The 25,061-nt window shown below is 37.8% G+C and overlaps 1 protein-coding gene across 2 annotated transcripts in view; it reads right to left on the bottom strand.

The window, feature by feature from the left end:
* The window catches only part of COL24A1 (collagen type XXIV alpha 1 chain), a 126,174-nt gene that overhangs the window by 9,328 nt on the left and 91,785 nt on the right, over nt 1-25,061 (bottom strand). For both annotated transcript variants that reach the window (XR_015290352.1, XM_086901536.1), the window contains exons 32-53: nt 24,461-24,514; nt 21,514-21,567; nt 20,494-20,547; nt 20,229-20,282; nt 18,958-19,011; nt 18,269-18,376; nt 16,703-16,756; nt 16,137-16,244; nt 15,175-15,228; nt 14,365-14,418; nt 13,007-13,063; nt 12,007-12,060; nt 10,943-10,996; nt 10,783-10,836; nt 9,481-9,534; nt 7,737-7,844; nt 5,837-5,944; nt 4,193-4,300; nt 4,052-4,105; nt 3,698-3,760; nt 2,497-2,550; nt 897-932 (exon numbers count right to left, since the gene is read on the bottom strand). Coding sequence is in view for 1 of the 2 variants with exons in the window: in XM_086901536.1 (XP_086757662.1) it covers nt 897-932; nt 2,497-2,550; nt 3,698-3,760; nt 4,052-4,105; nt 4,193-4,300; nt 5,837-5,944; nt 7,737-7,844; nt 9,481-9,534; nt 10,783-10,836; nt 10,943-10,996; nt 12,007-12,060; nt 13,007-13,063; nt 14,365-14,418; nt 15,175-15,228; nt 16,137-16,244; nt 16,703-16,756; nt 18,269-18,376; nt 18,958-19,011; nt 20,229-20,282; nt 20,494-20,547; nt 21,514-21,567; nt 24,461-24,514 (1,452 nt within the window). In the remaining variant the exon portion in view is untranslated. The remainder of the gene's footprint in view (nt 1-896; nt 933-2,496; nt 2,551-3,697; nt 3,761-4,051; nt 4,106-4,192; nt 4,301-5,836; nt 5,945-7,736; nt 7,845-9,480; nt 9,535-10,782; nt 10,837-10,942; nt 10,997-12,006; nt 12,061-13,006; nt 13,064-14,364; nt 14,419-15,174; nt 15,229-16,136; nt 16,245-16,702; nt 16,757-18,268; nt 18,377-18,957; nt 19,012-20,228; nt 20,283-20,493; nt 20,548-21,513; nt 21,568-24,460; nt 24,515-25,061) is intronic.

Below are 25,061 nucleotides of genomic sequence, written 5' to 3'. Positions count from 1 at the left end.
CAGAAGATTAGGATCAAAGAAGAGAGTTCTCCAAGACACAGCCAAGGAGCTCCATTCCAAGCTTTAGCTCTTTAAAATGTTTTGAATGTTTCAGGTTTATTTTTCAAAAGTTTTATAATGCAGTTTGATTGAATTTTTTTGGAGGACCTAAAAGCAAAATACAATAAATGAAACTAAGTAATTTTAAGTGAGATGGGGTGAAAGACAGGGTAAGAGAAACACGAATAAGATCACATCTGCTAGTTACTGGAAAATGAACTAATTATACATCTGTCATAGAAGGTAATAGAGTTATCAGCTTTGTGCTCATATTTTCTGCAAATATGATAACTTAATGACTTTTCACATAGCCAAAATTAATTGGAGACTTTACTGGCTCTAACACAAATTTAATATTAAATCCACCATTCATATATGTACAATGACTCTTGCTGAAAAATGAAAGACAGTAAATTCATGCCCATAGTTCCTACAGCTGGAGTGCATTGCATGGACACCCACCCTGTTGTCTAGGCTTCTCCTGAGCTTCTCCCATTCTAGACAAGATGATACAGACCAAAAACACTTGCATGCTATGAGGCATTAGATCTTTGACAACAATTGTGACACAAGATTTTCCTTTTAGGTCTGAACATGGACCGATCTGGAGTGTGTGACTGCTGTATGCCAGAGGCCATATGGCCCAACAGCTCACACCCACTGGGCAGATCTGGAAAAGTCAACTTGAACATGGTCAGACTTCTAACACAGGCTACCAGCTTTCTTGGGCAGTACACTCTCCAGAAGCACAGCATGACTGCCTGGCATTCAGAGCACACATGAGTACATTCAGTGTAACACAGGAATAGATTTTACACAGCTGAAAGAATGAAAGCACAAAAGTTGTTTGATCTTACCATTTCACCCCTCATGCCCTTTTCACCTCTCGGTCCCTGTAAGAAAGAGCACTTGTTAATCTGATATGCTTTCTAGCTGCCTAGGACTGAAATAAGCAGATTAATATCCATGAGAATTATACTGCTCACATGAAAAGTCCAGTCTCATCTGTGGAAGTATTTACAGCTCTGGGGGTAGAATTTTACGGTACTCTAGCAAATTAAATTAGTTGAAAATATCTTGTAATTCCTATATGTGCAAAGCTGCATTCTTCAGCTTGCAAGTATGTTTTCTCTCAGTAATTTTAACTGTGTTATCTGTCGATCAGCTGTGTTCTCCACCATTTCATCCACATTCAATATGTCAGTGTTTCACCAGTTTTTGAGAACAAAACTCAATACTCTCCATCACTGAAGAAATCCATTCACCACATATATGTTTTTATTATGTTATTAGTTTTACTCTCGTAATCAGATTAGACACTATTTTTCTGTCCCTTTTTTTGGCTGGTTTTGCTCTTAAATTGTGTTCCCAAGGATGGCAACAATCTAAAAATTCTTCTTTGGAAAAAGTTTGCATCTTGATGGCTGTGTTTCATTACAGGTAGAAGTGATCTTCAACTAAAACGCTTTCTTGATGATAATGGCAAACTTTTGCATTCAATATGAAGTCTATTAAAAGCCTTCATACAAGTGCACCCAACTGTAAAGATTTTGTCCTCAGTGCAATTGAAAAGAATGGAGCAAGACAAAGTACTGATTTTTCCAACAAGTGGAAAGAATTATAGAAGGGCCATTCCCCTTCTTTCTATTTCACTTGGAAATGTTTGCATTTATTACTTTTATTGTATATTTACTGTTTTTATGATTATTTTGATTTCTAGACATTCTCATTTACTCCAAGTCTACTTGATCAGGCAGAGGAACCGTCATGGTACAAAGAATTTCTAAAACTGCCTTACATGGTTGGGTGGTCTGGAGACATGAGCCAGGGGGTTCTCTTACAAAACAAATCTGGCTCTGGTACCATGAGTGTGACAAGAGATGGAAACAGGGATGAGGGCAGAACTCCCCCATTGCAGGGAACCTGGGGTGCACTGAAAATTTTCAGAGGCCGCAACGATGTTTGAGTTATAACAGGAACGTTGTCAGCACCTGGAACAGCCTTACAAGGCCTCATGGGCACTCCCAGTGTCTAGAGGGGCACTCTGGACAGTTCAGCCCACAAGAGATAAAAAATAAATTATATTGAAACTGAGTATGGATACTCTCTAGATATATGTCAGACCAAAAGCTGAGAAAGAATATCCAGGTGGTGATTACTATGTGCTGCTTTAGACCTTGACTTGCCCACTGCTCCTGTACACATGCCCTGTGCGTGCTGTACTTAGGCAAAAGGCCATTGCAATTACTTTTTCTCACTGTTTTTGTCATTTTTTTCTTGTTTGTACTACAGTTGTTGGAGTCACATAATTAACTTACAAGCATGGTATAACAAGGAAGGTTATGTTAGTTGCTATTTGCAAACAGAAAAATAAGAAGGTTGCTAGTTGAAAAACAAGATGATCAAACAAAAGGGTAGTGAAATAAATGAATTATGAAAAAGTGAAGGGAAACTTACAGGCCTGCCAGCTGGGCCTGCTATGCCTCCTTGACCAACAGGGCCAATATATCCCTGTAAACAAGCAAAGAATTTATTAGTTCACTGTGTTTCAAAAATAAAGAAAATCCTCATGACATGTCCTCTTTAAAGTTGCTCAGCATGCCAACCTGTCAAGTATCCAAAAGATCACGGTGATACTCTCTAAATACTGAGTGCACATTACAACAAAACCAGTAAGGTAAGTATTTTATTAATTTGTAATAGCTGTGCTTGGAAAGCCCCCACACATTCTTTAATGTGAAAACTGATGCACTAAAAACAGTGGAAACTTAAGTATACTGATTACAAAAGACCACATATTTATTGAGCTACAACTAACTGTATCTCGAGCTATATTACTGCCCACAAGGATTCTTGTAAAGCTGCCAGTAAGTGCTGCTAAAATGCCACTTTCCAGATCCATTTCACTTAGAGCAAACTGCTCATGTCCAGTGTTTATCTGGTGTAAGAATGTTTAGAAAAATGAAGTAGCTGTTAGAACAGTCACCTAAAACTGCTGCTCTGTGTCTGGTTAACTGAAAAAATTCAGTTCTGTGATGGCAAAGGCAGCAGAGAGAGAACATGTTGTAGTAAGGCCTCCCATGCTTCAACTTTTCACACTTGATGCCACACTGGATGCACAAAATGCTAAAGATGTTTCCATGTTTTTTGGTGAGTAGTAAAGCAGGATGTCATGAAAAATGAGCTAACAAAGGTTAGGAACATTTTAGATAGAAAACAAATGCTCATTAAAAAGGACTACCTATTAATCAATAATGCCAGAACACCACTGTGTCTTAGTGCAAGCAAAGTTGGATCCCTACTTTTTTTCCTGTAAAACATAGTTACACAATCAGCAGTTTTTCCAGTAGGAAGAATATTCAACTCCAATAGACAAAGAAATACAAAGTCACAAGACTACACTAGGAGATCCACACTTAGTCAGCAGAGATTGCTTTTTTCTTTCAAGATTAAGGGCCCAGCTCTGTTTGTGTGTGAGTAAGCATGGTGTAACCAGAACAGTGTTGCAGTACAAGCAAAAGGTATCTAGACTCAGACAGAAAAGTTTGGTTAGAGGCTTCTGACGCTGTTAATAAGAAAAAAGATGATTCTCTAAGTTAAAAACGCGTGCCACTTGCAAACCATCCTAACCATCTCTTTCATGTAGTTAAACACTTACAGCTTGGCCTGTTGGACCTTTCGGGCCCAGAATTCCAACTAAGCCAATGTCCCCTGCAGGACCCTGAAAACGCAAAGGAACAATTTGATCAGACATGGACATTAGCTATCCACTTATTTCAAACTGCTGTAATCAGTGAAAGTAAGATAATTTCTACGAGCAGTAACAGTGAAAATACCAAGCGCACTGACCCAGAATGTTTGTCCTTAGGCAGGGAGTACACAGTACTGCCTACCACGTTCCAACAGCTCAGAGATATTTTGAACAAATTAGTGTTAAAGCTGATTAATTCTATGCTTTCACAATGTTCTCTGTAAATAGCTTACAATCTAAGAGAAAAGAACAAGCACATACTTTTGGACCTGGGAATCCTTGAAACCCCATTAAACCTTGATCTCCATCTTCTCCCTGTAATAGGAGCAGGCATCCTTACCATTAGCTCACGTTGTTAACTCTTGGAATATTTGTTTTGCATCAACCACTGTGATTACATACAATGAGTCCTTTCAGTCCAGTGTCTCCTGCTGGTCCTTGGTCACCTTGTGATCCTGGAAGGCCTCTTTTGCCTCGCTTTCCTGGATGACCTAGAAGCCCTTTCTCACCCTGTCAGTAAGAAGAAAATGTATCTTTAATTACAATTATGGATGTTACAGATGTAAATACAGGTCTCCTGTCAGAAGTGTGGAACATACTTTCTCCTTAAGTAGTAGATTTACTCCATTTGTTTTATTTCTCTCAGGAAAATAGTTAAACATACACTAAAATGCAAATGTGACTTGTCTGCTCCTTTAGTTGGAAACATGAAAGCCATACATGTTGGATCAATTCTAGTATGGTATCTCCCAGTGTAAGCAGCAAAATTCACAAAATAAATACAGAACAGACAGGTTAAAAGTAAGTTTTTAAAATAATCTTCTGAGCAAGACAGAGTGTATTTATCAAACTCCCTGCTGGTAGACTAAAAATCTACATTTATTAAAATGGAAACTAGACAAGGTCCTGCAAGAAAAATCTTCTGAGGACTATCAAATACACAGAAGACATGTCTAACTCAGGAGGCTACTGAGGTGCAACAAAGGCTGTGAATATACAGGTTTCATGCTTTGTGCTTATGCTCTTTCCAGGTTTTACCTTTGTGTTATTTGGCTTGAGTCAGTATGTGCATTATTAATGCTTATTCTGTATTATATGCAGCAACAATTTCTCCTCAACTCATCTGTTCCTTGCCTTTCTCAGACTGCAGACACTTCTGACCAGGAACTATCTCCTACAGCTCATTGTTTAGGCAAAGTAGTAAAATTCATACTGGAGACACTGGCAATAAACACTGAAAAGAATTAATACAGACTATACTAAAATATATTCATGAAATGATAACAAAGACAGTATTTCCAGTTTCCAAGTAATTTAAGGTTTCAAATAATGGCTTACCAATAAAATCTCACAAAGAAAATGAGTTTAGATAAAAATCATTATTTTAGATAAAAAAATTCTATTCTAAGTGAAGAAAATTATCTGTAATGTTTCCATTGTTTTGCCTGTTTTAAAATTGAAATGAATCTAATTAATATGATGATATGCTGATATCAGGTACTTGGAACTGCCTGGAAAATGGAGCATACTCAGACTGCTTTCTTTCTGAAAGGGCTGAACAAAAACAATTGAAGTCCTGTGATAAATGGGCATTCCAGATATTCTTACTAGCCCCTAAATCTGGGACTTAGGCTTGAAGTTACAGCAATGCTCTGCTACTAAATTGCTTAGATATTTAAATCATCCCAACTGTTCTAGTAGCTACAGGAGTTTAGAAATAAAAGTTAGGAAACATCTGACCCTGAAGCTGGAGTGAATAAATACAAAGTGTTTTCATGGCTTCTGGGGTTAGGAATAGCATTCATATGGATGAGATCTCTATTTTCAAATTACAGTTCATGGAAATGTGGTAAACAAAAAAATCATGTTACATCATGATTGATGTAACAGATGTTACATGATGATTGACAGTAGTTAATTGACAGATTGATGTTACATGATGATTAACAGTAGTATGGTGCTTCCACAGCCACTAAATGCAGCATGAAGAATAAGCATTATCAGCAAAACTGTACTTAAACTACCAGATTCCATGTATGTACCTACCTTTAATCCAGGTGCTCCCATGGGCCCTGGCATGCCTGGCAATCCCCTGGGACCTCGAGCTCCAGGATAACCTGCTAGACCTGGTAAGCCTGAGTTTCCTTTATTGCCCTTAACAAATTGAAAATAATGGTTTACAAGTAGAACAGCCAAGCATGTTTTTTCATTGTATGCTAAAACAAGCAAATAACATAGAATCAGTCAAAACCACTTCATGTTTTCTGTATATATGGACACATAATAACAGTACATCAAAATACATGGAAAGACAATGATCAGCAGTGTCATGTGGATTTCTGTTAATATTCCAAAAGCAAAAGGCTGACAATTGTTTGAACTTCACAGTATTCATTTTTCAAGAAGTAACTCCACATGAAACAGAATGAGATTACTTTCCCAAAGAAATATTCAAAATTCAACATATTTATTTATAAGGATCAGGCATACTGGTAATACTAATACGGCTGTGTACACTCTGTAGAGATTCACACACAATAACATTACCAGATAGAGAACGATCTGATTGTTTTATAACAATCACATTTGTTGTGAAAATGTATGAGGACATCAACTTATCAATAAAGGCAACTACTTTAAATGAAAAAGCACATTAGTGAGTACATGGAGTTAAGCCACTTTTGACATGTTAAAAATACGAAATGGAAATTTGCTACCATACAAATGAATATTTTTGTGATGTAATTTAATAGAAATATAAGTGTATCTAAATCTTCCTTATTTCCTACTACATTCAGTTAAGCACTCATAGAAATAAAAGTATTGTATAAAACATGATTTTTGTGTTAAATGTGATTTTCTGGGATTTTGAATATGGTGATGTGGCTTGTAGATTGATTGTCTGATAAACTTGCATTGCAAAACTTCTGCTCTTTTTATTCATTGTGGAAAAAATAATTTATAAGCCTCCTTTTATTACAAACTGTAATGGGTTAATGGCGCTGTCTTTACTATGATTGTATGACATTTTCAGTGGAAAGGCAAAAATGTAAAAATTCTTTGGGGTGGTTCTTCTAAATCCAACTCCAAAGAATTTTAAGAACTTGGAAGAGGTTCATGACCTGAGACTGGAGAGGCTTGAGTAGGGTGCACCTGCCCCCTATGGGTAACTTGTTTAATTTTCTCTTTGTTCAGCCAGATTGCAAATTTATCCCTGAAAAAACAGTGCCTCATCCGGCATCTAATAATTAATTCCTAACACCAAATATAACTTGGAAACCTTTTATAACAATTACTGGTCCATCTGAGTAGAACTACTGAGAAATTAATACTTGAAATCAAAGTGATCAGATTTTCAGTGACGAAAACTACTCAAGGAATCTTCTCCCGCACTCTGGAAGGACTAATCAAAGAGCTGTGTCACTGCTCCCAGAGGGGGTAGGTCACCACCTTTGGCCCACAGCAAAGAACAGTCAGACAAAAAACCCATTTCCAAGAATGCTCTTAGATAGCTCATACACCTAATACTCTATTTCACTGGGTTTGGACAAAGCTTCATAATTATTTATGTAGAAAGATATAGGTTACAAATACAAAGTCAGTAAGGAAAATGTGGCATTATCTCAGACCCTAAGAAGAAATAGTCTCAGGTTCATTTTCAGGAACAGAACTGTGTAGTCTCTCAAAGAAACAGCTTTCACTTAGCTGTAGTTACTACTGTCATATACCAATGAAACAATTCCTCTCATAGCACATTTCCCTTATGCTAACTTTACATCTTGGCTGGATTATCAGGAGCAAAAGAGAAGGAAAACAAAGCAAAAAGTCTAATTTTCAAGATCCTCAGGAAACTGAGAATGGTCTCTTCTTTTTAAATACCTTAACCCTGGAAAATCAAATGCAATGCAATGCAAATGACGTAGAGGAAGTGTGGAAAGCAACTTACCTTAGGGCCAGGCTTCCCTGACAGCCCAGTCTTGCCAGGGTTCCCAGGAATGCCTTCTGGTCCAGGGTACCCAAGTGCCCCTTTCTGCCCTGGTGGCCCTGGTTTTCCCTTGAAAAAGTTCAAATCAAATATAGCACTATTGGCTCTCTTCATCTTCACCCTCTCATAACTAGATTTCAGTCACAATATTTTTTAAACCCTACATAGCAACAGACCCCGTGGTATGAATGAAGAGCCGCAGAGGAGCTCTGACTTAGGATGTTTGGTCTAGAATTCTACTGGTTTAACCTTAGACTTGCTCTGTCATGGGATCTGAGCAACTTCAGCTGAAATCACAGGATTGACCCCTTTGTGTGCCAGGCCTGGAAGATGCCTGACAGTGTCAATTCTTAAACTGACTGATAAAGTCATCTATTTCTCCCAGAAAAAACCCAAACATATGCCTTTTCAGCCTTTATTTTACTAAATGCACAGTACTTGACTTTCACAAATTCATGCTGTTCAAATTTGAACCTACCAAAAATGCGAATTTAAAAAATGACAAGTTTGTGGTAATTGTTGCTTCACTTGCACAAAAGAAGGTCTCATGTCACATCCAACAGAGGAACATTGATTTTTTCCTTAAAATTATTTCCCTTTAGACTGACATACATGTCTTAAAAAGCTTGGAGTTCTGCACTAATCTTTCTATAAATACCATTTCTCTGAAATGTAAAATGTTCTAACTACAACACATTTTGTCTGAAAAAATGTAGGTAACACCAGCCATACAGAATATAAGAGGCATGCCATCCTAATCTTATTTCTAACTTCTGATTGCTAAAGTATCTTCATTAGGAATGTGCTTTGAAACTTCCTCAGGTTCTAGTTTTACTGTCTTCTCCTCACTTCTCTGTATGTCTTGCTTTTCTTCTTTGCCTGCTGAATGATCCCTGCAGTCTTCCAAAAGAAAATCCTGAGTATTTACAAAGGACACACAGTTACTTGTCTTCAAAAGGCTCCTCTTGCACTCTGCCCAGCAGGTACAAGCTCTGTGCAACAGCTGCATTTCTCCAGTTACTCACAATGTTTTGATGTGAGGTAGTAAAAGTTATTTACAATATGTGCTTGTGTGGCATTATTTATTAGGGGACGAAAATAACCTTGATGCATTTTGTTCTTCCTTATGTTTACAGAACACCTACTGCTTCCTGCTCTGTTTTCTCCCTCAGGAAGAAGGGCATGCAAGTCAGCTCCTCTGCAGTAACTCAAGAAAAAACATTAACAATTTCAGCTCAGGGCAAGAAAGAGAATAAATAAACCTCAATGCATTTAGCACATGTATCCATCATGGACACATGGATCCAAGCTTCTGTAGGCTGCAGCGGATCAAAGAACTGATGGGGTCAGAAATGAACACAAGTACAGTTCTGGGCAATAAAATGTGGTAACTTCCAAATGGACTCCAAAAATTATCTAATTAAATAACTTCAAAAGTCGCACGGACCTTTTTGTTAGTTGCATGTCACTTCTGTATTCTGTATGCTGAATAACTGAATATAATTCAGTATAATTTAACAAAATTTCAAAAATTATTAATATTCAAAAGTGACAGGGGTTCCTTTACACTTCCTGGGTAATAAAAGGTTCTTTAGAGTGAACACAAAAGCTTCTGGTAACCCTGGCATGATTCAACTTTGTTTTATTCGTTAGTGTTTTCTCTGTTTTATAATCTGGAGATAGGCTGTAGAATTTTGTTACTTACAGGAATTCCAGCTTTGCCTGCTTGACCTGTTGCTCCTTTCTTCCCTGTGGGTCCCTAGAAGTTACAAATATTTGTGAACTGACAAATGCCTTAACTCAATCCACTAAGAAGAGCTGAGGATTGTTCTCCTCTAGTATTCATGTTCACAGTGCCTGGCTTTGAACCAGATTATTCACATTTCAGGAGACAGCAAAATTTTTCAAGTAAAAGCAAATACATTTTTGGCAGAATTGTGTATGTTTTTCCCTTTTGTGAATCAGTTTTTAAAACTTTTCCAACAATAAGCATAAAATGCTTTTCATCATGAATCTGGTAATTTCTCCTGTATCAGCCTGTATCCTGTATCTCTGTGAGGAAGTACACTTCTACAGCATTTCCTGTACTCTTCAAAAGCAAAGTAATGAAAAGTAGGCAATATAAATTCACTGAATGTCCATGGAAGACAATACTAGAAAACAATAGTATCACATACATGGATGTGAACATTTGTTTTTATCCAAGATCTACCCAAAAGATTAAATTTGCTTAAAACCAGACTTTTTTCATGTTGATTGATCTAGAAATTGGTAATCTTAGAAAACAGAGCGATACTGAGCAGATACCATTCTTGTAAGTGGTTTGGTGAAACAGGAGGTCGTGCACCAAGGAAGAAAAGCTCACAATGAGTCAGTAGCTTCTCAGAGAAATTTGCTATAGGACACTATCCACAGAATATAAAGATCTAGCATTAATTTCATCCTACCTCTAAAAAATGCAGCCACTGAAGAACAGGGGCAAGACTAACACTTGTTAGCACAGAACAAGTAGAACAATTTTAAAATATTTTCCAGACTAATTATTTCAAACATACTCCTAATGCAAAAGTTATGTATACAACTGTTTGTTACAAGCTATAACTACCATGCTGAAATAGGACAAAACATACAATAAAGTGAAAAAAGCTTGGTTTATTATTAGTGTAAATGTTTTATCATTATGTAAATATGATAAAACCAGCAAAATGTTGTTCTGTTGCTCGATTTAGTGCTTTTTTGTTAAGAATGGCATAAAAAAGTCCACTAATCAGAACTGGAATGTACATATTCAAATAACTAAATATATTTTTCATTAAGATATTTACTAATCAAGATCATTAAGCAGTTTTCCATTTTACATTTTTTTTTGTCCCTGCAGGTATGAAAGGGAAATCAAACCACTCAGTTTTAGCCTTATGCAAAAGTTTTCCAAGGAAAACTTTCCAGTGAACAACAAAATCCTACAAATTCTAATTAAGTACAGTTTTGTTTTACTTTTTTTACTTACTTCTGAACCCCTTTCTCCTTTTGGTCCTTGCTCTCCCAGTTCACCTGACTCTCCCTTTGAAAAGAACATACATTAAATAAATTAAAATAATCATTTGAATGCAAATGAAAACATATTTTCAACAATCAATAGAGAAATCTCATTTGTTTGAAACACTTACTGGAGGCCCTTGTTGTCCAATAGGTCCTCTAAGCCCTGGAAGACCAATATGACCCTGGGAAGGAGAAAATATAACATATTACAATACAGGAAACTCAGTGAGTTACAGTCTTTCTTGTAAAGCCCATGGTGGGAGGTGCCAGGTGGACCCAGATTCACTGACATGACCTAGATGAAGTATGGTCAGATCTCCAAGATCAAACTCTACAGAGCTTTTATTTTTTACATTCTCTACTTCAACCTCTAAGTGGGAATTACATATTGTTTAAACATTTCTGCACTTTAGTAAGAATACATTTGGTTAAATCATTTATTACTATATCTGAGTGTATTACTGTGTAACTTGGATATTCTGTGTCAAGGACTGTCCCTCTTGCATTTCAGTGAACTGCATCAGTGATAAGCATGAGTTACCATCCAATTTTTATGTGCTGAAAGACTGAATATAATTAATGAATAATTTTTAGGGTTATCTTTAAAATAAGTAGTGCTTAAATTTCAGAGAAAATTGTTAACTAATACAGTATTACAAAAACACAGAACTGTTTAGGTTAAAAGTGACGTTTTGAGATCATTTATGGAATGTTCTTTCTCAAGCAAGGCCAGCTAAAAATGATTGTCTAGCACCATGTCTAGTCAAGTTTTCAGTATTTCCACAGATGGAGACTCCATAACCTCTCTGGGCAGCCTGTTCTGGTGCTCAGTCATCCTCACAGTAAAAAAAGCCATTTCAAAAGGAATTTCTTATATTTCAGTTTTTGCCCTTTGCTTCCTGTCCTGCCACTGGACACTATTGAGACAAACCTGTTTACTTCATCTTAATTTCCTCCCATCAGATATTTATACACACTAAAGTCTTCTCCAGAGGAGGAGTTGCAGCTCCCACATCCCCATAGGAAAGATGCTGCAATGTGTCCCAAGATGCATCAGTGCCATGAGGAACCAGCACGTGCATCTCTGCACACTTGTGAGGGAAGATGACACTTCTGCTGCATTACTCGACACATCTGCACGGCATGCTATGTTCAAATAAAAAGACTAAAACCCAAAAGTTATTATTATTACCTTGTAGCCCTCATCCCCAGGTTCTCCTCTATCTCCACATTCACCATTTTGACCCTAGAGAGCAAACCAAAGAGCAAAATGTAACAGCTGAAATGAATATAATGCTGCAGTGAAATATGAACAGAAAGCTGGGATTTCTCTCAAAACAGACTAACCACTGGGAGGGAACTGAGGAATACAAACATAAGGGTTAGCTTGGCTAAAGGAATAAACATGCTTTTTTTCTAAACAGAGTGCATTGCAGTCAGACAGTAGCCACAGTCTAAAATTTTTGGTAACTGGAGACTAGAAGCCAAAAGATAAATACTGCATGGGGCTTAATGAAACAGGAGGGAGGACTGACCTCAGTGGAGCTTCTCCAGATTTATACTTATATATAAATATAAATATATATATATGGATTTAAAATCTGAATTGATAAATGAAGTGACTCTGGTTTCAAGACATGCAAGAAAAGCTCTCTTATGGCTTCTGTAAGATAGCCCATTAAAAACTGCATTCTTTTCTGAAATGACTTGCTGTACTCAAAACATGCTTTAATTTTGAAGTTTGTCCTAATAATTTTGACAGGTTCATAAATGCTACAGAGATACACTCCACATATGAATTCAGTACAAGAATGGTTACAAAATGCAGTTCTCTAAATCAGCTGAATTAGTTTGCAGTGATAATGAAATAAGTAAAAACATATTTTAGATTAGCAAAGCAATTAAGTATAACTTAATAAACACAGAGTAAGCACAGAGGGTGAAATTATTTTCTAAAATGTGCTGATCTAAACACAGACTAATGGCATTAGTGTAACTAAATAGAGGGCACAGATGGTTAAGCAGGAAAGAGCACACAACAGCATTTCTAGAGAAAGGTTACTCATTAAAGGACCATCATTCTATATCTTTGTACTGATTCCTGAGACAATGATATAAAGCTTCAGAAATGAATGCATTGGCTCTTGTCTTGAGATGCGCTAGTATAATGTTTTTGAGAAAGAAAGACCTACTGGTTCACCTATGGGCCCAGGTAGTCCAGGGACTGTATTGTCTTCTCCTGGGTAACCCTATACCAAAGATAAGTATTAAAAAATGTTAACTTGAAAGGCCAGCCTGATCTACCATGCGCATAAGTTCAAATGCTAATAAAAAGCAGAGAAGACATTATATAGATGCTAGAAGTGAATATCATGTTTGTGGTTTAATATAATGGATATATTAAGTCCATTTTAACATTTACCTAAATACCCCAAAGACATTAAAGACTAAAAAAAGCTAAATATTTGCTTTATTCTCAATGGCAGCTGTAAGAAAAAAAAAGATTCATTGAACACTATCCATGTAATTGTGTCTTTCTTTAATGAATAACAGGATAAACAGGATATTTGACAAGGGGAAAGAGAGAAAATTTCTTCCATTATTTTGAGAAATACACTTAATATAAAGGAAAACGAGAGTACAGAAGTCTCCAAACTTAAGTCTGACATCTATTAAAATTTAAATATGAAATAACTGCCATCCAAGTCAATAAACAAAAGATTATCTATTCCAGATGATACCTAGCAATAGTAATGCAAAGAGAATCACATTTTAAATATGATTAAGGACTTCTATAGTGCACCAAAGCGTTTTTTCAGAAGTGACCAAGCAACCTAGACACTTAGCTCTCAACAAAAAAAACCAAAAACAAATCAGTTATTGTTTCTTAAATCATATCAAAACCTATTTATAACATCAGCCTCTAAATGCCTATTCACAGTATTTATTGCAAAACGCACTCTAGGTTGTAGCTCTGTCAAGGGCAACTCCAGTTTTAGTGAAGTGAATCCAGGTACCTGCCTTCTTGGGGTCACACGGGTTCCAGTGAGCATACAAATCTGCTTTCAGGATTTGAGACTTGAGAGAACAACAGTAAATTTGACACTAAAATAGCAGTACTGAGGCCACATCCTGTCCCTAACATTTTATATTAACCACAGACATTTGTCCATCCTATTTGGACTTTAAGGCAAATCTGTGGGTGTACTCACAGGCTCAGAGTTAAGTAAATATTTAGCTGGTTCTGCACTGATTATTTTTGTCAGCAGTGCTCGCTAAGGGCAGTGGTGCTGTCTGATACAATAGACTGTGTTCTGTACAATGGGTACCTTGTGTTTTAAAACCTCAAACATTTTAACAGTATGATTTGGGACTCCATCTCTGAATGACCCATTTCCTCACTTTGCATTTCTTTTCATAGTCTTTGACAATGCTAACAAATACTGAAAATGGTGGCTTTTGCTGCTTGCTGTGCAAAACAGTGGGTGTGCAGTAACATTTCCTCCCTTTATAATTTCACAAAACAGATCAGTAAAACCCATGTTCATACCTTTTCTCCTTTGGGGCCTGGGGGCCCTGAGGGCCCTGGAGGACCCTGGTGACCCTAAAGAAGCAAATGCAAATTATTTAAAAGCAAATAATTAAAGAAATAATTAATTCCAACATTTCATTTAGTTACTTGCTACGTTTGTTTTTCTGCTTCCAAATTATTCTAAATCATGTTATGACAACAAAATCAACGGCAGAAAATGGACTGTGTGCAGGAAAAGCTCTATGCACACTGGGGAACTACATGTTCTGATAGGGCTTAATGCAGGTGATGGGACCTTGAAGTTCTGGCTTGAAGGTTAGGGTAAGTGATGGGGGTTTTTGTTTGGAACAGAGACTGAACAGTGCTCTGTATGAGGATGACTCAATCCATCTACAAGGATTTTCACAGCTATTTTTCAGTGAAAGCCACAATATTTCTATGTCCTTCAACTAACCTCACTCAATTAGTTTCTGTTACTGAAATGGAACTATATGGCCAGACACTAAGCAGAGGTGGTGGTGTTTGCTGAACTCTCTTTATAATGAATAGCTGTAGTAGTTTTATTCAGAAGGGGTGAGATACATTGCAGAAACAACTGTTTAAAGTTTGTGGTAAAACCCTGCTGCGAGCAAACTCATAAAAATCAGGCATCCTTGCTTAAGGCTAACATTTCTGAGCAGGCAAACATGTCATATAAACATACGTGAGTATCTGGCTTTCCCGAAAATATTTGTGTAGTCTAGATACAGATCCCTAAGATATTTGAAATTAGAGTACCACAGACTTACTTTAGGATGTATGTATACCTGAACTGAGTAAAAAACGTACCCCATAACCTGGAATTCCTGGCTCTCCTTCAGGTCCCATTCCTCCTAGGTGTCCCTGTTAAATGAAGTAATCAGTGAGAGAGAAAGGAGCACTTTGTAAAGTGCTGTAACAATGCCTACTTTATAAAGTAAGCGCTTGGAAAAATCTTGAAATATTGACATTTGACACCACAGACAACTTTCTTGTAGGTCCTACTTCATTTATAAAAGAATACTGAGCTTTTCATTCTTCTGTGGAAAAAATGGTCCATGTTTTCAGTCCTAACCTTATAATCTTTGTGCATAATTAAATCAAAAAGATCTGAGCTTTAAGAGGTGTGGAAAAACTCTCCTTATAAGTTCTAGTAAGCTAAGAGCAGCAGGGGGTGGTCATCACCTCAGAAAGTTGACTCCTACTCTTGAAAATATTGGCCATTAGATACTAAACTTTGCTTCTGCACTTCACGTGCTCAGGAACACACCGCTGCATTCAGTGGCTACAGGACTGGACTGAGACAGGCACGTTGCCTCTCACGTGTGGAGGCTGGATGCTTCTGTGCATCTGTCACACAGTATGGAGCAAGCTTGGGGAGCTTACTATGAACGAAGCAAGAAGTTAATGGAATAGACTTAATTTGGTTAAATTTGGATTAGATTCCTGTTCCATAGGAGTAGTCTTCATCTGAAGTGCTTTGTTTCAGCCATGGCTAAGGCTTATTGTATGTGATAGCAAGCCCCTTGATGTTTGTTCTCGGAACTGGAAAGGTTTATAAACACCCATAGCTGTGAGGTTATATGTGGAGTGTGGGACAGGAGTATTCCATGGTGTGCTCTGCCATCCCACTGCCCTAACTTCAGATGACCAAAACCTTGGGATGGCTGCTTCCAGATCCATGCCCCAGGTTTCTTTCTAGAAAAGTGAACGGGTCTTGTTCTGATGCTGAATGACCTCTAAGCTCTTGAGTAAGCATGCTTTGTACTAACCACGGGACCTCGAGTTCCTCTTGCACCTTTGGGACCAGTTTTTCCAGGTTGGCCAGCATCACCAGCAGGTCCAGGTTCTCCTGGAGGGCCAAGCTGCCCCTTTTCCCCCTGTTGGAGTTATTGTATTAAAAATCATAAGAGTTTGACACTAAGTTTTGAAATGCAGTTTATGCTTAATCAAAATATGTAAGAGCATTATCTAATAGGTATGACATTCACTGTATGTTATTTACTGTAGTTATTAGAATGTCTGAGCCCAGAACTCCGCAGTATAAAAAAATCTCTGCTAAAGCTTTCCTGTTATATTTTTATTTTCTTTTAGCCAAAGCTTAAAGCAGGAATTGTTCTGGGTTGCAAAAGCACATCCTAATATAAATTTAAATTTCCTAAGACCTTGAATGTTATTGACTGCAGAATGATGACAATTCTAATTGCTATGGCTAACAAGAAAAAAATTGGCTGGAAGCGTGACACAAAACAGGAATAGTTTTGGTTCAATGGAATTTTGTAATGTAAATCTGAGTTTCAGATTAAAGGAAGGAACTGGGAAAGATGAAAAATACTACCTTCTTTCCTAAACGGCCCCTCTGACCTGGATTTCCTGGTGTTCCTTCAGGACCCTGTAGATTTATTAGGGAGAGAAAGAGAAATGTTTGAGAAAGGCCTGGAAACATGTTTAACCCATGCTCCAAACTGCATAGCTAAGTAGGCTTTTGTAAAGCAGAGAGGTGGGAGGAAAAATATCATTAACTGTGTCTGTAAGCAAATTACAGGGCTGTCTCAAGTTATAGCATAAATTAGTGGTCAAGTATCAGGGATTATTTATCAAAGTAGTGGAAATGTACTGCAGATAGGGGAGAAATAAACCAAATAAATCTTGTCCACACAGAAAATATTACTTCACAGATTTTTGAAGCTTATTTGTTGCTTTGTAATCTACTGTTTAAGGAAAATGTAATATTACTCTCACCTCCAATGAAACACTCAGACAATGGGCTATAGGAGGAGGATTTCCATGTTTAGGCTAGGATATTATGATCTGTCTGCATCCCTAGAAGGAGGTCAAACCAAAACTGTGATGTGTACACTCCCAGATGCCAGGGAGGATGACTGGAGAAGGCAGCAGCTCTACAGCTGCCTTTAGAACATGTAGAACAAAAACATGAAAAATCCCTTCCTAACCACATCCTCCCAAAAATCGAATTGCCAGACCTGCCAGTCTCACTGAGGCACAGAAGCATTGCTGGGGTTGTTTATTGTACACAAGTATAATTACATAAAATGTAGATGTGCCAGGGTTGAGCAGAGTTAGAATAATTTCAGTGTATGAAACTTTCAGTGTTCCCCAAAACTACCAATTCAAAATAGAGAGTCAAGGGAACAAAACTTGTTCTGCGGTGTATTAAGGGTGCCAACAACCAAAGGAACACTTTTCTCTCTCCCTAGGAAAGTAGTTCACTGTGAAGAACCCAGGACTAAACCCAGAACATAACAATGATGCTTAGAGAACAGAGTGGACAGTGCTCACAGCCGTGAACAGCTGCTGTTCCAAATGTTCTGTTTTGTCAGACCCCACCATCACCTAAGAGCTACACAGAAGGCAGCCAGAGGACTGCAAATGAGAACATGATGATTTTTGGTAAGGGAAGCTGGTTTAAAGCTAAAATACTTACTTTGGAAACTGTGCTCCACAATTAGTTCTCATGAAGAAGTTGCAAACAATTTCATGGATGGATTTTAGTTGCTAGGAGTGATGCCAGAACAAATAGGCAAACTGATCTAACAATGTTGCCTGTGAATTCTAATGCTTGTCTACCATTTAATCTGTGCATGCTTGCTGCCATATTGTTTGGAGAGATCTGAAGTGAGAGGCTCCAGATTGTGTGGAACGTGTGTCTGGACAATGGGTGGTGAGGAATCACTACTTGCAAAGAGGTCACATATTTAAGACAAGAAAAGCATTTTTCTCCTCTCTCTACCAATCCTGAACTACATTGGAAGCTTATTTTAAATATCGTCATCTCTTATTACATAGAAAACCAGAGAAGTCAAAATTAAAGGAAGAAAGAAAAATTAACTTTGTTTATAAAAGCAAACAAACAAGAAGTCCATTTCAACCATAAAACACTTACAGGAATTCCCATTATGCCAGGTTCACCAGAGGGCCCAGCAGTTCCTGGTAGTCCCATCTCTCCTTTTTCACCGCCTTCTCCAACAAGTCCCTGGTCTCCAGGGTCTCCCTAAAACACAGTAAAAAAAAAAAACAACCAAAAAACCCTTAGTCAACCTCCTGCTACAGAATTACTTGTTCATAAGAAAAGGAAATTCTGGATATCTGAGTTTGAAAAAAGCACACTAAAACTGATGTGAATCTTACCAGTCCAATTCAGATCAGGCTCTAAATTAGGGTAAAGCCCATTCTATCTCATTCATACACTCCTACAGCCATATTTTGCTGCATCCATCACCAAGTTTCTGAGGTTGTTTTCTATGACATCCCCTGTCCTGGCACCTGCCACAGTCCCTGGCACAGCACTGTTCTAATTCAGGGAGCAGGGCAGCCTTGGGCTTGCTTTCTCCAGCACTTCAATCACCACAGACAAAAGCTGTACTCAGGTAAAGCTTGCTTTTCTTCACCAAGCCATTCAGCTTTGCAGCCCTTGCAAGGTAGATATGCACCTAAAAGGTACAGAAAAGCCTGTACTTTACAGGACCTCCTATGTTAAAACTAGGTGCACACAACTGGACTAGGATAAAAAAGGAGATTTGGGTCCTTAGGCTTGTAAGAGTATTTTATATCTGCTACTAAAACTTAATGTACCTTTGGGCCATCTTTTCCTTGAACACCGTCTTCTCCTGGGGGCCCTGGTTCACCCTTATAGAAAGAAGCAGTTGAAAACAAAGTTAGTGCCACTATTTCTTGACTTATACTAGTTTTATACGTTTATTATCTTTTGGACAACTTTTATGTTGCTGTTACAGCTTATTTATCTTCCACCCATGATTACCCAATGCAAGAAAACATAAAAGATGATCAGCATTAGAAAAATGAGGCAATATGTCCATATAACCCTGGACATTTAGAGTGGTACTGAGATTTTGTTTGGTTTCAGAGTATATAACACATAATTACAGTAATCTCAAAAATATACCTATTCTGTCCTGAATCTTTCATGTTCATGTGGGTAACTACTATATATTGGTATGTTTACAGACTTACTGTAGAGCCAGTTACCATCAGAAATATTTCAACATTATAATCAAAGAACCAAGGTTGAAAGAAAGCTTCAAGACCATCTAGTCCAACCATCAGCCCAGCACCACCATAATCATATTCCCAAGTGCCACACCCAGATGCCTCTCAAACACTTCAGGAGACAATGACTCCACTACCCCCTACAGCAACTTATTCCAATGTCTAATCACTCCTTCAGTGAAAATTTTACTTCTAATGTCCAACCTGAACCTCTCCTGGTACAATTTAAGGCCATTCATTCTATCATTTGTTAGCTGGCAGAAGAGACTGACCCCCACCTCACTACAGCCTCCCTTCAGGTAGCTGTGGAGCAAAATGAGACTCCTTTTCTTCATGTTAAACAACTCCTGCACTTTTGACTGCTTTTCATAAAATTTGTGCTTCAGCAGCTCTGTTTCCCTTCTCTGGACATGCTCCAGCACCTCAGTGTCCTCTTTTGAAATGAGACCCAGAACTGGACACAAAGCTCAAGGTGCAGCTTCACCCTGAAGAGTACAGGGAAAAATTCACTGCCTGGTCCTCCTGGCCACACTATTTCTGACACAGGCCAGGATGCAACTAGCATTTTTGGCCACCTGGGCACAGCTGGCTCAAGTTCAGATGCTGCTGACCAGCACCCCCAAGTCCCTTTCTGCTGAGAAGCTCTCAAGCCACTCTTCCCCAAACAATACTTTTTTAAAATTTGCTACAGTATTACTGGTTTTTTTTTCCTTTAAAAAAAGAAGCTATCAGAAAATATCTGATTGAATTCTTTTCATAAATCAAGATTTCTCAACCTGCACTTCACCTGTAGCATACTTTTCCCTTGTGGAAGAAGAGTTGCATCCATAGCTTACCCTTAAACCTTGGTCACCTGCTTCTCCAGGCTTCCCAGCTGGTCCAATGTCTCCCTGTGATATCACAAAGAAAATAATTTGATTTTAAAGGACAATATTCATAACAATGACAGGTTTTACAGATGATGGAGTCATAATGACAATAACACTATTTCTTAATGGTCCATTTCCTGTATCACTGTCTACTTGGCTGATGAATCAGGTCTCTCTGATTTGCTCTTTTGAAAATTTAAAGAGTGTAAGGAAAAATAATGTAAACATTTACCTTTGTGCCTGGTTCCCCCTGCAGACCAGGTTCTCCTTCAGGGCCAGGAGGTCCCTGCATGGTACAAGAGCTATTGTTACATGATCACTAGTAATAATTTTGCCACAACTAAATAATACACCCAAAACTGAATCAGAAGAATGTCATGAGACATTGAGAAAGATGAAGGTCTGAAAAGTCAGATCAAGACAACATGGTTCTATGTTCTTTCTAGAGACAAACAGAAAAGAAAGGAGGGTATAGATGGATTTCAGGAAATACACTGTGGGTCAGGAACATATTGAAGACTCAGCAGCACCACTAAGCCTGCACCTTTCACCATAAATTACTGCTGAGCAAGCATCTCTCTTCTGTAAATCTGACTGACAGCTTCATCTCTGTTTAGGCTTGGAGCCAGATAGATACAGCCTTTGGAGAAGCCCTTTTTGGAGGCTTCAGCTCTTAAGGAGTTAATGGTATCAGACTGCTTTTTGTAAAGTTTACATAGAAACCTTTTCTTAATAGTCAGTCAGAAGTCTGGATTTTGGGGGACAGAGGAATAACCCTACTGTTCTAAGTGAGCTCATCCCTCAGGTACTTCATTACAAACATGGCTCATACATTCTGTCACATTTCTCTCAATGAAATATTAAAAACAAAGTAGGAAACAGAAGCAGAAGTTAGCAAGAAGGCTGTCTACAGCTGCTTTCCTTTATCTACAGTTGAAAGAACATATGATTAATAGTGTTTTACTGCCTAACTGCAAGGAGAGTAGTGCTTCCAAAAAAAATAGTTGTTTGCTCAATTAAACATTCACTTTCTATGACAAATGTCATGACTGTATGCTCAAAGACAGTGCTTACAACAGAACAAGCTAGATATTTTAGACATTGTTTGGTAACAGCTTTAAGTAAGAGTCTCTCAGTAGCTCATGATATTTAAGTCGGCTGCAGGCAATAAAATTTTTTTATAAACATATTGTCCAGGCTTAGTCAGTTGTTTGAGTATTTGTAATTGCTATAAAAGTGATTAAAATCTCACCTCAAACCCCGTTTCTCCAATAGGGCCAGCATCCCCTGGCTGTCCTCTTGGACCCTGGCATTAAACAAAATTTTGGATGCATCATTCAGTTAACATTAAATTACATTGTAGAGTGTTCACTTTGTCTCTTCACAACTCTTCCAATTGGAATAAAGAAACATATTTCATTGTCTTTCTTCCTGAATCCAACAGTGTATCCAAGTCCCACAATAGCATACAGTACCAACCTTGACACACTGAAATAACAGATCTCAAATAATAGCACAGATGTCTTTTCTTTTAGACCAAAAAAATTATTATCTGAACTAAGCTCTCCTCTTGACTAGCTGAGACTTTGTTTAATTAAGGTTTGTTAGACTGTCTGGTTTGCTTTGTGGAAAAGCATACAGTCTGGTATGGAATTAACTGAAAACAACTACTTCACCGTGGATTTAGCAGCATTTGTACAGAACAGTCACTGAGGCGCAGTAGACTAAAGGCTGGAGCCTTAGCAATATTCATAACTATACCATAAGCATTTTATTATAAGCCTTATGTGTAAGTAGTACATTTACTGCAGTAACACCCAAGGATCATTTCCCAAAGTGGCATGTTCAAATGCTCTGGACATGGAAGATCTGGGCTCAGAGAGCAGGGGGAGCAGAAGATGCCTGTAACAGCTTACAGCTGATTCTATAGCCACAGTGAATGCACGTCAAGACAAATCAACCCTCTGCATATAACCAATCTCTGAACTTCAAGAAAGTTCATATCTATTTACCCCTTTGGGACTCATCTATGTCTAAACACATTCTAAATTCAAAACATTTCCTTGATCTATAATTCTCATGTAAAAGAAAGATGCTGCTTCTATTTATGACAGAAGCCTTTTAGACAAATATTTACTACTCCATTTTGTTTCACTTCCTCTTACAAACTATGCATATGGTTTTGTTCCTCCTGGTGATCTGGCCATGACAATGTGAATATTCTCCTCCTTTGTAGCAACAATGTAAATTGCATATACTGACAGAATTCCAGTAGATGCATATATATGACCTTTTATCTTCATTTAAATGTGAGCAACTAAAACTGCAGTTACTTCCCTTTGAAAATCCACTTTATCCTAAACTAAATGAATTGATTTTCCTTTGCAGCAGCTCCATGAAATTCCACTAGGAAAGTGTCACAAAGCTTCAGTTTGCTTCACAAGTCAAGTATTTCTTCATATTACCATGGAGATAAGGCTGCTGGATTGGTAATGTAATTTTTCCTGAGACTTTCAGAAGCCAAAAATTTATAGCAGTATGGGGACTCCTTTTAACCATCAACATAAGGTAACTTGCAAAGGATTTTACTGAAATGTCTGACAAGTAGATAAAGTTTGATTGTAATTTAAATTAATCCCATTAATACAAATAGTTCTAATTGCTTATATTTCTTTGCTCCTCCACCAACAATTAGGGTTTTTCTGCTCTGTGTAGAGCTAGTAACAGGGCCAGAAAACCTCAGAAGCTGGCTTTCACACAGTGACCAGCTGACAGAGGATGAAATCAAGCTGCTTGGATAGGCAACTAAAAAAAGAGCCACGTGTTTAATTGCGCAACATCTTCTGTCATTTTATCACTTCTTTCTAGCTACACAGACAATTTTCTGAAGACATTTTACTCTTTCAGCACTTGATAGAAAAGATATCCTGTTCACAGGATAAGTTTCTCTTCTGACAGTGAATATGTAGTTTCTATGATGATGAGCACAACACAAATGTAGGCTGCTCAAGCATTTAGATTAGTGCCTACCACTTAGATTGGTTAAGGCAGACAGGCATGCTAGTGATATGAAAATTCAGAGCTGGCCAGAAAACAGGAGGAATTTGACATATAAATCTTTCATTGTAAGGCTCTCAGATGTTGCAACATGAAGATAAGATATAATAAATGAAAGAGATTAAGCAACAGGAATCCAGTGATAACTATTGGAAAAACACATTTTCTGTGATATAGTTTGCCATTCCTACAGGTTGGCAGTTTAAGTATGCAATTCTACCCCAAAGAAAATTTGTTGGTGTTTTGCTAGTCTTCAAAATGTGCAATTACTTTCTGTAAGCATGTCAGTCAATGGATTAGTAGAAATAATATCATAAAAATACTAAATACTAATAATGCTAAAAATATTTTTTATCAACATTGCACTTTTGATATTTAAATAAACTATGCACAATTTACTGTGCAAAATTACTTTCCAGAAGCAATGTAAACACACAATTTTGGACAACTCTATTAGATTTCTGCACCAGATAATGGGAGCCTTCTCCCAAATCCCACTAACACTGCATGCATTCTTTCGCTTTATTTATTTAACCTGATTTACCCCCAGAGATGGTGCTGCAATACAATTCCTGTCACAGCTATATCTTGCAGTATATTGCATAGATTTGCTGCAGATGTGTGATCTTCTGTAACAATTTTAGCCACATGAATGTCAGCGTGGCTTTGACATAGTAACAAGCATCCATCCAGCAGAGGAATGTCTGAGGTTTATTATAGCAGTCTCTTCTTGAAAATCTAACCTGCCAAATAGATGTGGTCCCTGTGTTCCTTAACAAAGATCCTAATATTGGCTTTAAAAAAACACCACTAAAGTATTGGCACATACATTTACATAATACGTAACACTGATACCTACCTCAGTGTGGTGTAAAGCCCCATCATATTGTGGTCTATGTTCTGCTCTCTTATGTTGTGCATCCCTTACTACAGAGCTTCCCAACAAGAAGGGGCCTCCTCATGAGCAAGTTACACTAAGCAAGGGAGGCAGACTCCAGCTCTGCAGTTTTGGAACAATCTCCCCGCAATTCCTACCTAACCACAGCTGGCAATACTGAATCCTAGTAAAATGGAGCTGAAGTTGTCAGGGAGCTTCCATAATACATGGAAAAACTCTGAAGCAGACATAAGGATCAACTTACTGGCTCTCCCATTGGTCCCCTGTCTCCTGTGGTTCCTGGAGGCCCAAGCAAACCCTGGAAGATTAAAATAAAATAAAAAATCATTGGAAAGAAGCTCCCTCATATTCTGAGAATGCCACCTCCTCTCTTGTTTTTGCTCAGACAGTAACTAACACAGAAACACTCAAGAAATACGTGCAGCCTTTTTTTCTGGTTGACATGCACTGACATATCATCAGTTTCTGCAGCAGGTGAGGGAGTCCTGAATAAGTCCTTCCTTAGTTTGTTTTACATATGAGTAAATCTTAGCTGAACCACCATTTACCAGTTCCATGTAATTCTCCTTAGAACCATGTGCTACTTGTACATCCAGACCGCCCTCCAAGTTGTGTTTTAGATAATCAGTAGGGTTCACAGCACACTTTTCTCTCTCTTCAACCTTTCTCATAGCATTTCTGTCTCACACTGTCTTCTAGAAGCTGTAGCTGTAGGAGTAATAGATCAGTATCCTGTACTTTGCAATAAATGAACTATTACACATCATTTCAGCCTAATGAGGTTTTGCTTCATTAATTTCTGTGTATATATATACATCTAAAAATTCTAGTGAATGAAGAGGAAA

Source organism: Cyanistes caeruleus, chromosome 9, assembly GCF_971803275.1.
Source record: "Cyanistes caeruleus chromosome 9, bCyaCae1.hap1.1, whole genome shotgun sequence".
Classification (NCBI taxonomy): Eukaryota; Metazoa; Chordata; class Aves; order Passeriformes; family Paridae; genus Cyanistes; species Cyanistes caeruleus.
The sequence above is the reverse complement of the archived record's forward strand: the minus strand, read 5'-3'. Positions and strand labels throughout refer to the sequence as shown.